At 42.7% G+C, this 15362-nt stretch overlaps 1 protein-coding gene across 6 annotated transcripts in view; it reads left to right on the forward strand.

Moving 5' to 3' along the window:
- APLF (aprataxin and PNKP like factor) overlaps positions 1-15362 on the forward strand; it is a 61830-nt gene that overhangs the window by 30413 nt on the left and 16055 nt on the right. For all 6 annotated transcript variants that reach the window (XM_053284503.1, XM_053284500.1, XM_053284499.1 and 3 more), the window contains exons 6-8: positions 937-1016; positions 5459-5832; positions 13467-13592. In XM_053284503.1, coding sequence (XP_053140478.1) covers positions 937-1016; positions 5459-5832; positions 13467-13592 — 580 coding nt within the window. The remainder of the gene's footprint in view (positions 1-936; positions 1017-5458; positions 5833-13466; positions 13593-15362) is intronic.

Consider the following 15362-nt stretch of genomic DNA (forward strand, 5'->3'; position numbering starts at 1 on the left):
TCTGCTAGGGCCATGGCCACCTCTGCTGCTCATCTCTCTGGTATTGGCTTTTCTGATATAAGAAAACGCTACCTGGTCATCAGACTTCCCTTTCGTTCAACGTTATGGCTTAGAAATTGGATTTGCAGCTGAGACCACCTTTTGGTGGGCCACTTTTTGGTGGGAACTAAAAGTTCTCTAAATACGCATCCTCAAGCCCACCCCCTCTCGAGGAGAGCTTGCTAATTGCCCACATTGTGAAGGATACTGGATTACTATTAAGGTAAACAGGCTGTTCACCTGTATCATTCACAACACCTACCCTGGCTCACCGCTCTTTGGATGTACTTACCTTTCTTACCTTAACGACTTGACCAGGTCCTCCTTCAAACAACCGCTGTTCAGGAACTGAGCTAGGAAGTGCTCTGCTGCCGGAGTAACTGAGCATGCTCTGCATGCGAAGGGCGTAGCTTCAGAGCACTTTGAGGAGCTTGGAATCCTTCTGGGACTATTGCACAGGTGCAAAGCCCACACTGTGAATGATATCAGATCATCGAAAGATCAAAAGTTACAGGTGAGCAACCTGTTTCTCTTCCTCCATGCCCATTCCTATTGCATATCCATCTGCAACATTCAGATATATTACTTTGGGATATAGTGGCAGAATTGGTGATGACCAACCCTATATCACTTATATGGTTACTCTATTTGCTATGGCTGCAAAGATTAAAAAATAAAAATTCCAGGATGTTTTATCAACCATTTAAATAATTTTAAAAGATACCTTAGTATTGGAAATCATTTATTTATTTTAAATGGATATTTGTATTCTGAGGTTTTTTTATTAATTGCAGTGGCCTACGTCTAACCGTAATAAAGAGAGAGTCTTTAAAGTCTCATTTTTTAAGATTAGGTATCAAAAGTGATGGTGTTCAGTGTCCTTTGCATTTTCAATAGGGAATAGTGAAGAAACAATAAAGGAATCAAGAAAAAAACGAAGAACTACTGAAAGTGATGATGTTATCCTTTCAAAACAGGTATTTGTTTCAGTTTTGTTTTTCTCTTTCATTATTCCAAACTAGATTATAATTCTAAAATAAAAGGGGAACAGATTGTGAGGGCCATGATGTGCAGTGCTGTTTTATGCACAGAGGGGTTCCAGACGTCACCACGTGAGCTCAGTGTGTGTGTGGAGGGGCTAGCTGATAAATCTCAAGGCTGAGAGGAAGATTTTGTCCCTGTTCCAACTGTGTCCCTAAGCACACTCTCTGAAGCTATTCACATGCACAACCAAAATCAGGCCAAGGAAGCCCAGCCTGGTATTGGTTTCGCTTGTGTACCTCCAGGAGCCGTGATGGCAAACCCACTTAGGGAGCCCACTGCGTAGTCCAAGTTTGGGGTGCAAGGAAGCCCAGAAAGCGGGCTAAATGATTGTGTGTCAGTGTTGCACAGCTTCACATGGCACTTATGCACAAGTAGTCTCCTGGCCTGCATCAGGAGGCTCCCCATAATGCACTCCACACTTGCATGGTGCATTATGGGAGTTCCCGGGGTCTTCCTGCCCCCAGACTTCCCAGCTGCCAGTAGCACCCTGCGACCATCTGGGCAAGCGATTCACTCACCCAGCCAGAAGGAACTGAACGTCTTCAGGGGAGGTAAACATTTCGTGCACAGCAGTGTTTCCTCCCCTTGCCCCTTCAGAGCCCATTCTCTGATCATGAGAAAGGGCTTTCTGTTTCTTTCTCGCATGAACATGTGAGACAGAACTTGGGAGAAGGGAACCACTGTAACTGATAACTCAACAGGCAAGAGCCAAGTTTTGCCCATGTTTGATGGCATCCCAGAGTAAAGCTGCTGCTTCTGAGATAGAAGTCAATGGCTGCCTTTTTCTTTAGTGGGGAGAAAGCAAAGCACTACATCAGGGACATAACTGGATGTGGACAAAACTTGCTCCTCTGTTCCTGATACTGGTTGTCCATGGTAGGAAGGGCAGGAGGGCAAGTGCTGGGTGCACAACAGTGTGTTTGAGAACAGCAGTTCACTGTATCCCAGAACTTGTCAGTTCTGTTGACAAGTTGACAGTTGTCATCCATTGCAATAGGAAAAACAAATCAGGCTGTCTGTGTGAACAATGCTGTGTATATGACTATGCCCTTTAAAACAATGGTGTGTGTATACTACAGAAGGCATGCATGGTTTGAAGTTACATGAATTAGCCCTGGGGACCCTCAGCTCATGTGCTTCCTCCTCCCCTTGTGTGCAATGAATCCCTACTTCTGATCCTTGTTTCTGTTGGAGCTAGGACCCTGGCAGCATCGGCTCTCAGCTGCAATGTCTCATAGTGACCACTGGGGGGAGGGTTTAGGGTCATGGATAAATATGCTGGACTCCTCCCCTATTGGTTCTTTTAGTGTTCCATTTTGTCTCTCCAGAGAAGGCTGTTTGTTTTGTCTCTCTCCCCTTTCAGCCTTAAGCTGCAGGCTTTTTTCACATATCCTTTTGTAACTTCTAAATAAATCCTTGTTGTTCTTCAAACTTAAAGAACTGTCTCCAGACCTCTTGCTTGGCTGAATTCTCCCCAAACTGGCTCTGCTCTGCTAATGGGAGTTGAACTGCCATTCTTCTCCTACAGTTTCCAACCAATCTTATTTGGCCTGTTTGGATAAAATGCCAGTTGGCAGTTTTCTACAAACAAGCATTTGAAGCAAGCAACTGTTGTGCATGAAAAAGAGGACCGTGTGAGCCTGAGGGTCCATGCAGCTTATTCATGTAGGGCTAGATCTAAATGGATCCTCTCTCTGTTGCAAGGGTTGAGAGATGGGGGTGGATGGATGGGGCTGTGTGTGTGTGTGTGTGTGTGTGAGAGAGAGAGAGAGAGAGAGAGAGAGAGAGAGAGAGAGAGAGAGAGAGAATGAACTCTAGTCTGAACTAGCAGCTCTACCAGATCCCACAACACAGAAGCATAGTATTAACTTGGCTGTGCTTGGCAGGAAAAGTCTTTCTAGCCCAGTGTCATTTTGCAATAGAGGGTAGCATCCAGACTATGTTAATAATGGTGAAGATCTGTTGAAATTAATAGGAGTTAAGTTAGTCATGACAAAACTGTCTTCTCAACTTCAGTGGTGTTTAGCTGTGACTAACTAGACTGGATATTGCCTGGGGCTTCACTTCTGAGAATCACACACTTCTCCAGAAGTCAAGCTGACTAGCTGATTTTAAATCGTTGGGAGACATCAGTGGAGTTTGGCAGCCTGTGTAATCAAACTACCATTCTGGGAATAGAGCTGTTTTGCAGTAAGCCAATTACCAGGAAAGACAGAGAATTCCTTCCTGATAAATGGTTTGTTAGCCCTCGTTGGTCAAATAGCTTTATGAGGCATAGGCCTGCTTGGCTGGGCAGATAATTGTTGTGGGTTTGATGCCTTAAGGCTGGAGTAGAACCACACAGCCTGACTCTGACCACATTTACTTGAAGTACATCGCATTGATTTCAATGGGATTTATTTCTGGGTAAACTTTCATAGGATTTCAGTCAGTGGCATTTTTGTGAAAGCAACAGAAGTGACAGCTTCTGGTTGGAAGAAATATCTGGGATCAAAACAAAATATTAATATTTGGGATCAAAACAAACAAACAAAATTCAGTACTATAGGGAGAATCTGGGAACTGCAGAACTCTTAATATGGTCCTGCCAACCAATATTTCTGTGGCTTAACCAAGAGAGATTTTCATGGATGAATGAAATGTTTTTCATTTATTATCAATCAACAGTTAGGCACAAGAGAGTACTTCAGATTCTAATATTCCCACTTCTATCATGAAGATGTATGTGTAGTGCCAGTAAATTTTTACCTCACAATATTTTGCTTAGCACAGTAGAGTACATCATTCTCAGAATTTTTCCACAGATTGCTAATTAGACATGATGCAGGCAAGAGTGTTACAGGGTACAATAGGGACTGTCTCTGATAATGCAGGTGGAAAACAAGCTACATTATCCAGAGAGCCACTTGGGATTGCTTTCCACTGCGTGTTGTCCCTATTTAGTATCACAAGCACTGAGGCATGCATAATTTCTTGAATGCTGTTTCACAGTCAATTTCAATTTTCCCATTTGATTTTCTTAATCTGGGAATGCTGCTTCACTGTTCAGTCTAACTTCTCTTCACCTTTGTGAGCACTTGACATATTTGTTAACAGCTTGTTTTCTTTAAAAGATCACTTAAAGAAGTTCGACCAAAACTTGCTTCCTATATTGGAGCATTTATAAACAGCATGTGAACCGTTCTATTTGCATGCAACTCATCAAACGTTTGTACAGAAATTTGACATTATGAGTGTTAAAGTACATGCTTCCAGAAGGCAGCATACTATATACACGTATTTAATTAGTTCATGCTTTGATAACCTATTTGTTGTGGTTGAAATCCTGACTAAGTCTGCATACTTGCTATTTGAGATGAACCCATTCAGTAGAAAGCTTCCTGGCTAACACTGGTGCGTCTGGTGTGTGCCATTTTCATCCATCTCCCCATCCCTCCTGAATTGCCTTGTGCCACTAGGAATTCAGGACACCTCAGGGACATATTTTCAAGTGTCACAGGGCGCTTCAAAGAGAAAGGGGAGATTGGTGAAAATGCCTCCCTCCTCCAACATAGGGAGCTGCCGTATACTGAGTCAGACAATAGGTCCATCTAGCTCATTATTGTCTTCACAGACTGGCAGCGGCTTCTCCAAAGTTGTAGGCAGGAATCTCTCTCAGCCCTATCTTGGAGATGCCACAGAGGGAACTTGGAACCTTCTGCTCTTCCCAGAGTGGTGGCTCCATCCCCTGAGGGGAATATCTTACAGTGCTCACACATCAAGTCTCCCATTCAGATGCAACCAGGGTGGACCCTGCTTACCTAAGGGGACAAGTCATGCTTGCTGCCACAAGACCAGCTCTCCTCTCCTTGAGCACCAGTGCCACGCTAGTCAGGAAGCTGCCTTCTATGTGGGTGCATCTCACATAGTGTGTGCACAGCTTTGGAAGGTCCATATTTTTAACCTAAATAATAGTATAAATGTTCACCTTATTATTTTCTTTTTTATGTAACCTTTACCTTAAACCCTTAGTTTTCTCCTCCAAGTCTCTCCTCCTCTTTATTTTCTTTCTCACTGTTATAAATTTCTAAGCTCCTTGGGCTAGGTATCTGTTTTGTTTATGAAGCTCTTCAAACTGTGATGACAATGCCCCCAAAGTAGGCTCTATTCCAGGGCTGCTCAACTTCGACCTTCTTGCAGATGTTGGCTTACAACTCCCATAATCCCTGGCTATTGGCTGCTGTGGCTAGGGATTATTTGAGTTGCAGTCCAAGAGCAGCTGGGGGCCTGGATAAAAATGCTGGATAAAAGTTGAGCAGGCCTGCTTCTATTCTGATGCAAAGTAGAGCTACAAACTAAAATTGTTTCATTAAGCACTTCATACTAATTTCCACAGGATACCCAGAGAAAACCTACTGAACCGGTTGCAAGAAAAACGGAAAAGACTGATGACAAAATTGCAACTCAGATAGCGGAAAGTTCTGTTGAGCAGTGTAACCGGCAGCTTCAGAATGAAGAGTTGGAACTCAACCCAGATACAATAAATAAAAGGGAAAACAGGCTAGAAAATGTTGGCTCTAAAACTGAGCAAGTTAATCAAGATGAGGCACTGCAAGATCCAGTTCAGAAGGGTGAGACTCAAGAGCTTGCTCCAGATCAGACTACTGAAACAGAAACTTCTAATCTAAGTGAAAACCAAGATGCACCACTGAGCTCTAACATAACTGAACCTAAAAGAACACCTTGTGTGTATGGGAGAACCTGCTACAGGTAAAATCGAACAGCAACTCTTTCAGATAGATTCAAATTCCTGCTGATATAGTGATGTTGTCTGGGGACAATGGGAACCATATTTCCTACTCATGTGATAAGAGCATGCTTTAATTAAACTAGTGTAAACAAATAATACCTTTTTTGAAGCAAATCAAGGAAATGTTATTGAGCTAGATTTCCCAATAATGTGTGATGTGTTATGATATGCAACATGCCACGCAGGTGAATTAAAACAGCCTTTCCTGGCAATGCAAACATCTTATGAGGAAGGATTAGCCTTATACATTGTGCTATTAATAGACAGTTTAATGATATCTTTGTATTTGCATTTAAATGATTTTACTTGCTTTTATTTTCAATATAGTATTTGGGTTAATATTCTCTTCTGCCCTTTAGAAACAAATTAACAGTGTGAATCTAGGCCCATTTACTCAAAATTTATTATTTTGAGTTTGGACTGAATAGCACATCTACACTTAAGAATGCAGCTGAAATGTGAAAAGGTTGGTGTTTGAACAACAAGTAAAATGAGCATCAGAACAGGGCATATTCGTTCTGCACTGTGGTGTACTGTTTGCTTAGTTCTCTTCACTATCATGGACACATAATATGTGCCAGGGGACTGCTGCTGTTTTGCAGTATTTTTTATTAATAGAGTAAAATGATGTTGGGAAAGGGTTTTGTTTTTTTTTTAAAAATTGAAATAGACAGAGGCATATTGAGGCTCAGGTTTTGTAATAATGGGTAATACGTATGTTCTACATTAATAATATACTACTACTACTACTAGGGAAATTAATATACTACTCTTCAACCAAAGCTCTCAAAGTGTTTCAGTCCCGGCAGTCTTCCATTTAAGCTGCATGCACAAAGCCCACCCCCTCCTCCTGCAGTGATCACAAACAGCTGCTCACTTCAGTCTCACACTCGCTGCCACTGGGAAGTCCCCCCCCCACAACGTACACACACTGCTCTTTTGCTGCCGCAAATGTTCCTCTGCCTAGTCCTCCCAGTGTTGCTTCCTCTGTGGCTGCTGCTCCTGAGTCTGCCCTTTTAGCCGCTGCCACTGCCCCCCTGCCACCGCTCCCCCTTCTCTGCAGCTGCTGCTCCCATCCCGAGTCCTCCCCACACCTTTCCCTCCAACGCCACATAGGTTCTTGCCGCGGCAAGATCAGGGGAATATCTCCTTCTGCTGCGGCAGAGCCCACAGTTGTGGTAGTGGTGGTGGGTGCATTTTTGAGCAGAGGACCAGAGAGGAGGTATTCCCACGATCTTGCTGCAGCAGGAGCCCACGTGGCGATGGGGGAAGTGGGGGAGGGGGGGCTCAAGACAGGAGCAGCAGCTGGTGGCAGAAAAAGGCCAGGCTTGGGAGCAGCAGCAGAGGAGCCAGTACAGGGAGGACCGGGGAACTTAAAGAGCAAGATTGGTCCCCAACTTGGGAAGGAAAGCAGTGTAGCTAGAGGTGGACTGTGTATAGTGTTAGAAGGACATGTGTGGGGTGGGGATGGAAAGGACTGTAGTTAGAGGGACTGTGTGGGGTGGGGGAGGTAAAAAAATTGTTTATTGTGCTTTGCACGGCACATTGATTATTTCCTGGTATGTTGTGGTTGTGTGTGTGTGCGCGTGTGTGTGCGTGCATTCGAGAGAGAGAGTTATGTGCACACACTATCTTGATACTGCTGCCCAGAACAAAACTTTCTCCACTCACTGATGCTAAAAATTAGAGGGAACACTGGTCCCCTGTCCCCAAAGGGTTCACAGACTAAAGAGAAACAAACATAAGGCAGATACCAGCTCTGGACGGATGCTGTGCTGGAGTTGGATAGGGCCAGTTGCTCTCCCCCTGCTAAATATAAGAGCATCACCACTTTAAAAGGTGTGTCTCTGCTCAATATGACCTTCTGTAATTAGTGGTGAAAGGAAATTGATTCCGAATGGTATAAACTCCAGCGACACAAGAGAACAAGAAGGGATGGCGTGCTGAAGCATTACTGAAAGAGAATAACACTGTTCTGCAGGGTTTGTAAATCCAACAGGTTGGATTGAGCTCCATTTGCAGATGCGGTGACAACTCGGCAAAGGGAAGTCTATAGAATGAAGTAGACCGAGATGAGGGGCATAGGATTCTACTTATAACTCTTAAAAATATTGTAGCCAATTTTATTTTCTCAACCTGTATTCATCAATAAATTTAGACTATATTGTAATATCGGAGTTGGCTTATATTATTCTAGTGCTGGCAAAGAATTCAACCATCACTAATCATATACTGTATGTGTGTATCGATCTAGAGATGGAGATAAGAGATATAATATAAAATTTACCTACAGGTGGTAACTGTAAGCTTTCTATGCATCTTGGCTGGGGAGAGCCCTCCACTATGCTGGAGAATCCTCCTAGCACTAAATGAGAGGGGTGACTCAAAGGTATCTGTGACAACACAAGCTAATGGGCATCCTTTCACTTAGTGCTGAGAGGAGACCGGTGAGTTAGAAGCAAAGCATAAGTGACACTCATGTGACTTTGCCATAGCTCTTCTCAGGCTTCCCTCCCAATGTGTAGATGCGTCTTCCAGCACTAAAAGAGGATGTCCCAGAGGCCTCTGCAGAATCCTATCATTTTGCACTGCATGACTTTTGGGTTGCAGACAGTGTCTTACACACTACTTCTGACACCCCTGCACAAATAAAAAGATTCCTCATGGGCTTTTGTGATAATGTAGAGGCCTCTGGGTCATTCCATTTGGCACTGGGAGTGTTGCCAGCCAGACTGGTAGCTTGGCCTGATCAGCAATACTCCCTAAGTGAAGTTGCTTGAAAAGCAGTGTTGGCTTCCTGCCTGGGGTACAAGATGTAAAAGATCAGCAAGGATGCCAGACTGAACCAGAGACTGCTGACTGGTCATTGCTGCCCTAGTAAAGGTGACTAACTTATCTTTGCTTAGAATCTCCTTTCTCAAGTGACTTATAATGAGCATATCACTTCTCTTGACTAATAACTTATAAACGAAACCCCATGGTATGTTTTATCCAGCGGAGCTGTAAAAACTAGATGCGCTGGCTTGAGCATTTTCAGAGGGCCAAACGAGACATGACATTTATCTCCTCATTGGCCCTTGCATGTATACTTTTTAAACTGGAAATAGCTATGGGGGGATGGGGCAGGATTCGGGATGGGTGCCAATGACAGTTTCACTCCTGAGGCAAATAGCAGCTATGAGAAAGTGCCATTCTTGTGGGCAGAGGGGGTTGCCATGGTGTGTGGGTAAATGGTTTCCCTGCCCCTCTAAGCAGCAAAACTGAGAGAGATCTTTATAGCGCAGTCCTCAGGGGCAGTGTTTCTCAATGTTTTTGGAGTCATGGGCCAGCACATTCTTCGTGCTCAGTTTCCCAGACGAGCAGTTAGTAAAGGAGTTGTCTCCTTCACCCTGGCCCCCAACCTCAGACAACCCCCCAAAACCAATTTTGGGCTGGTGGGAGTCGCTGCTGCATGGAGCTCTCTGGAGCGAATTTCCAGATCCACAGAGCCCGGGTGAGCTCTCTGGAGCTCATTTCTAGGCAGGCAGCCTTCGCTGCTGGATAGTGTTCATTTTGCTTCCTCGAAATGAACATTATCCAGCAGCGAGGGCTGCCTGCCTAAAAATAAGCTCCAGAGAGCTCCTGGTGGGAGCCCCTGCCAGCCTGAATTTTTTTTTGAGGGGAGGGGTGTTAAATTCCTCACAGACCGCCACTGGTTTGCAGATTGGCAGGTGACAAACACTGCTCAAGGGCATATTTTGGGGTGATAGTATTTCCAGAGGCAATGCAAATCATCATTTGCTTCTCTGCCCCCCCCGCCCCCCACCGCAGGTGAAAAGTAGAGGGGAAGCTTCCTGCAGTGCAGATGCATCTTCCTGGTGCATCCACAGAGCTCTGAATGTCAGCCACAGTGATTTGCCGTGGGGCTTAAGCTGAGAATCCTTACCATCTAAAACAATATTTTAACCTCAAGGCATGTTTCTTTTGAAAACCCCTATCAGTTTCTTCAGTAGAAGTTTTCAACTGATAGACTATCTTTCGCAGCTCTGCTCCTTAGAGGACGATATGCAGCTTACCCAGCCATTTTTCTAAATCATGGATATAAGGAATTAAGTAAATCAAATATATTGCCTATCTTACACCCAGTGATATCTCTGGTTAGTGCAAGGATTGAAAACCTGTTAACTGCTATTTCCCCCCCACCAAATATTTTACATGTTACTCGCAGGATGGATGGGGGGAAAGTTGTGCTGTCAAGTCAGTATTGACTCCTGGCGACCACAAAGCCATGTGGATTTTCTTGGTAGAATACAGGAGGGGTTTACCTTTGCCATCTCTCGCACGGTATGAGATGATGCCTTTCAGCACCTTCCTATATCGCTGCTGCTCGATTTAGGAGTTTCCCACATTCTGGGGAAAACACCAGCGGGGATTTGAACCAACAGCCCCCCCTGCTCTCTAGACAGGTTACTTCCCTGCTGTGCCATTAGGTTAAGGGAGGAATAATGTACCATTTTCTTAAAAGTTGACTTAATTCACCATTTCGTAGTGAACATGTTTTTTTCTTGCTCAGTAATGATGCACAACTCAAATGCATACATAAACGCAGGAAAAATGTGTTTGGGATAAATTGTGTCACTCTTCAATAAGAATGTAAGACACAGTCTCTTAATACTTTTATATATCTTGTAAATGCATGTGGCCTAATAAATGAGTGTTTCCTGGTAGCTATATAGGTAGAATGAAATGTTCATGAGGAAAATATAAAACTTGAATGGTATAACAAATATTTGTGTGGGGGAGAAATAACTGAATACATCCCAGCAATTGCTCCACACTTAATTTGTTGTGGCTACTTGAACAGTAACAAATGGCTCATTGTCACAGTAGAAAAACCATAGAGACAGTTCATTCAGTTGATTTCTTTAGTAAATCTGTAATCTTTTGTTTGGTTGATAACTTCGTTTGGCACCAGATAGGCAGATAAGAGCTCACAGTATTTCTGAAAATCAAGAGTGCATTCTACTGAAATGCATGGCTGAACTTTTTTCTTTTCCTTTTCTTTTTTTAGTAATAAAACCAGCTCCTTGCCAAGGGTTTAGATGGTAGCCAGTGTAACACCATTTATTTAAAAGGGATCCGGGGACATTGGAGAAATTTAAAGAGACAGAAAATTTAATTAGACAGAAATCTGTCTAATTTCTGTCCCAGATTTGTGGAAAATGTGCATTGTTAAATGCATAGAAGAACAAGGTTTGCTAAGGTTGTAGGAGTGTGACTTCTATGAAAGCTAGTCCTGCCTTGCCAACCTTCTAGAATTTTTTGAGTATGCCAATAAGCCTGTAGTGGTCTGGTAAGCCTTATATAATTGAACTTCCAAAAAGATTCTCAATGGGTCCTAAATAAACTAGCAGTCACAGGATAAAAAGATGGGCCCTTATATGGATCAGTAACTGGTTAAAGAACAGAAAGCTGAGGATGGTGTGTGTGGGGTGGTGGTGCACTTTTCACAATGAGAGATGCATGCAGTGTGATCCCCCACAGATCTATGCTGGAACGTACTATTAAACTTACTCATAAGTGGAATCAGACGTGAGTAGGTGCTAGCTACGTTTGTGAATGATCAAATGTTTCAGGATGGTTAAATCCAAAGTGTATTGTAAATACCAGAAGAATCTCTCTAAACTCGATGGCTGGACTTCATAATGAGAAATGAGATTCTGAATAAATGCATAGTGATGCGCATTGGAGTAAACAGTCCTATGGAGACTGAATTGTTTGTTTATTGTAACCCCTGCTAACTTGGCAAAGAGGCACCTTTTAACATGGTGATTCTCTTTATTTAGCAGGGGGGGAGTAACTAGTCCTATCCACCCCCAGTACAGTATCTCCAGTGACTGTTACTGGTGTCTGTCTTATGTTTCTTTTTAGACTGTGAGCCCTTTGGGGACAGGGATCCATCTTATTTATTTGTTGTTTCTCTGTGTAAACCGCCCTGAGCCATTTTTGGAAGGGCAGTATTGAAATTGAATGAATGAATGAATGAATAATATTGTTTATTTGATTTCTATACTGCCCTTCCAAAAATGGCTCAGGGTGGTTTATACCGAGGGCGGGGGGAGATGATGGATCCCTGTCCCCAAAGGGCTCACAATCTAAAAAGAAACATAAGATAGACACCAGCAACAGACACTGGAGGTACTGTGCTGGGGGTGGATAGGGCCAGTTACTCTCCCCCTGCTAAATAAAGAGAATCACCACATTAAACAGTGCCTCTTTGCCAGGTTAGCAGGAGAATCGGCTGTGGTATTCCAGGAAAGGTATCTTGGGTGTCATGGTGGGCAGCCTCTTGAAGATGCCAGCTCAGTGTTGGAGATTTTTAGGGAAAATATTGATGATAAAATTACTAGTATCACAGTTTTTTCTTTAAATCCATGCTTTGGTTAGATTTCAAAATACTATATATAGTTCTGGGTTCCTTCATATCGTAGCTCTAGGGAAGAATACAGAAGAGAACAGTTAAGAAGGTCAGGGTTGGAGCATCTTTCCTACCACAAAGAGGCTCAAGTATATGGGTAGGTGTTTCTGGTTTTGTGGGGGGGAAATGACTGAGGAGGAGTAGACCTAAAACAGATGCATAAAACTATGAATGGTATGAAAAGAATGGCTATAAAGAGATTATTATTTTTGCCCTCTTGGAATTCTAGAATTTGGAATTGCCTAATGAAACTGATGGGGGCAGAAGGCTCAGAATAGACAAAATAATAGTAGCATGTCACACAATATATGGCTGACACAGAACTGTCTGCCACAAGATGCAATGATGACTGCTAGCTTTCATGCTATCTTAAAATTGAGATTAAACGCATTCATGGTGGATATCATTGGTTAACTATGATAGCTTCATGAAACTTCCATGCTCGGAGTGGGCTGTTGCTTTCCTGCCCTCACTTTATCCCTTTCCTAGGGAATCTGCATGGCTGGTTGGAACAGGGCGATTGACTCTCAAAATGAGCCAACAGGGTGCTTTTGTGTTCTTGGGTGGGTGGGTGGGAATTTAAACGGATAACTGTGGATTCGTATGTGCTTTTAAGGTGTTATTTTGTATGTATTAAAAAGTGTAACCTATTTGAATTCTCCAGATAAATATAAATTGTTGAATAAGACAATATTGTGTTGTGGTCTCTGGTTCACTTCAAAATGCTCACTGAATCTCTGTGTACTCTTAGCACCTAGATTTCTATCCCAGCATGTGAGTAATAATTAGTCACAATTTTATCTCTTTCCCTGATAGAATTTCTTCCAGTATTCTTCTCAAGGATCATATTACAGAGAAATGCAGAGCAGGCTGTGAAAATGTATAACTTATATTTGAAGTAACCAAAGGAAAAATGTGCCTGCTCTTATGGGGTTCAGACTGCAGTTTATTATGTTATGTTTATTACATCTGCATCAATAACGTGTTCTAATTGAACATGGAAATGGATTTTTGCAGCAAATAGGATGTCAGTGTCGCACCTCCTAGATAATCACAGTTAAATAAGCAATTGCACTTAAAGCACATCTTGGTTTAGTGTGAATCATACTAACTTAAGTATGTGTTCTAATTACTTAGGAAGAATCCTATACATTTTCAGCAGTTCAGTCACCCTGGCGATAGTGATTATCATGACACGAAAGCTGCTACTCAAACTGACGATGACAACAGACCTGAATGTCCTTATGGAACTGCTTGTTACAGGTAGGAGAGATTGCATGATTATATTTAATTATTTATTTATCATATTTTATACTGCCAGATATGTACATCTCTAGGCAGTGTTCAAATTTTAATATTAAAAATGACAGATTAAAATAGATAAAACAATAAAAACAATATAAAATAAATTATTAAAATTATTAAAATTCTAATTAAAAGCTTGAGAGAACAGGATGATTATTGATAATTGGAAAGAGGGGCTTATTTCTCTGGAAAGGTGTCTGTGCTTGACTCCTTAAACAATGATTAGTTACTGAGTGTTTAGCCTGGCACCTGCAGTGTGTGCCATGGTGATGTGCCGAGTATATCTTGTAGATAGTGAGCTCAAGAACAGCAAATGAACATACAAGACCTTGGCAGACACAGAGTCGGTTCATACACTAACAAACTATAGTTTGTGGAACCCCACCTGAAGCCTGCAAGATCATATGCTCCCTCCCCTTCTTGTGCCATCAATGTCCTGGTTTAAACAATAGTTCATACAAAGCAGGGACCTGTGGTTTAACTCTGGTTCACAAACCAGGATTTGAAATCTGAATTTAACCACAGCTCCTGGCTTTCACAAGCCATAGAATCATGGTTTAAACAAACAAGGATGTAAACAATATGGCTCTGTGTCAGAACCAAAGAGATAAAGGGAGGAGGGTATGCATGGTCTTAGCAGGCTTCCGCTGCACTCTTAATTTATTTATTTATTTAATTTATTTTTGCATTTTTATACCGCCTTTCGTTAAAAGATAGCCCCAAGGCGGTTTACAAAAGATAAAAACATATAAAAACAGGCATAAAACAATACAACAGATAAAAACACCCAGAAGCAGCAGTAAAAACGATTATGTAAAAGCCTGGGTAAAAAGCCAAGTCTTTACAAGGTTTCTAAAATCTGTTAATCTGTTCGTTTGTGTGAACTGTGATGTTTAATCATAGTAAAACTTTGTATCTGAATACCTAAATCATAGTTAAGGATTAGCCACAAATCAGAATGTGAAACCATGGTATGATGTGGTATGTAAACCATAGTATCTGGATTGTGATCCATTGTAACCATAAGGAATGGATTCTGCGCCTGTGCAGGGACCTCACGGGCTGATTGATTAGCTCCTCCTGACGCCCCTCCCGCCTGCACGTGCTGTGCTGAGTTCGTTAAGATTGGCGGTTGGGGCGTTTCCTTTTCAGTTTCTCTTTGACCGCCTTAGCAATCATACCGCCTTAGCGATCATACTTAGCTGTTGCTCCTCGTTAGAAAAGAACCTTAAAACTATTAGATTACTTGGCTTTGAACTTGGATTTAGATTGGATTACGCCTTACTTTAGACGGACAAATTTGTTAGAAAGTTCACTTGCCTTTCCCCCTTTGACCTTGGAACGGACTCTGGACTGAGTTTGGTTTATGGACTATCTGATTTGGTGAAGGGATTGTTTGCCGTAGTTATCAGGCTATCGCAATGGAGGCAAAGAAAACCTTTAAAAGATGTGTGAAATGCCGAGCTAAACTACCGTCGACTTGTACTTGATGTGCCTGGGAGAAGAGCACAGTACTGCGGCTTGTAAAGTTTGTTGCTCATTCTCGAAACAAACAAGGCAGAATAGGGCGTTGCGCCTCCGGGCGGCTTTGTATGATGAGGCCCTCTGCCCACCAGCGCCGTGGCCAGGTGCCTCAACCGGTTCCCCTTGGATGTCGAGCACTCGGCCGGGTGCCTTAATGGGCTTCCTTTCGATGTCGGGCACTCGGTCAGCATCGGGCTCCCTGGA

Source organism: Hemicordylus capensis, chromosome 1 (genome assembly GCF_027244095.1).
Source record: "Hemicordylus capensis ecotype Gifberg chromosome 1, rHemCap1.1.pri, whole genome shotgun sequence".
NCBI lineage: Eukaryota > Metazoa > Chordata > Lepidosauria > Squamata > Cordylidae > Hemicordylus > Hemicordylus capensis.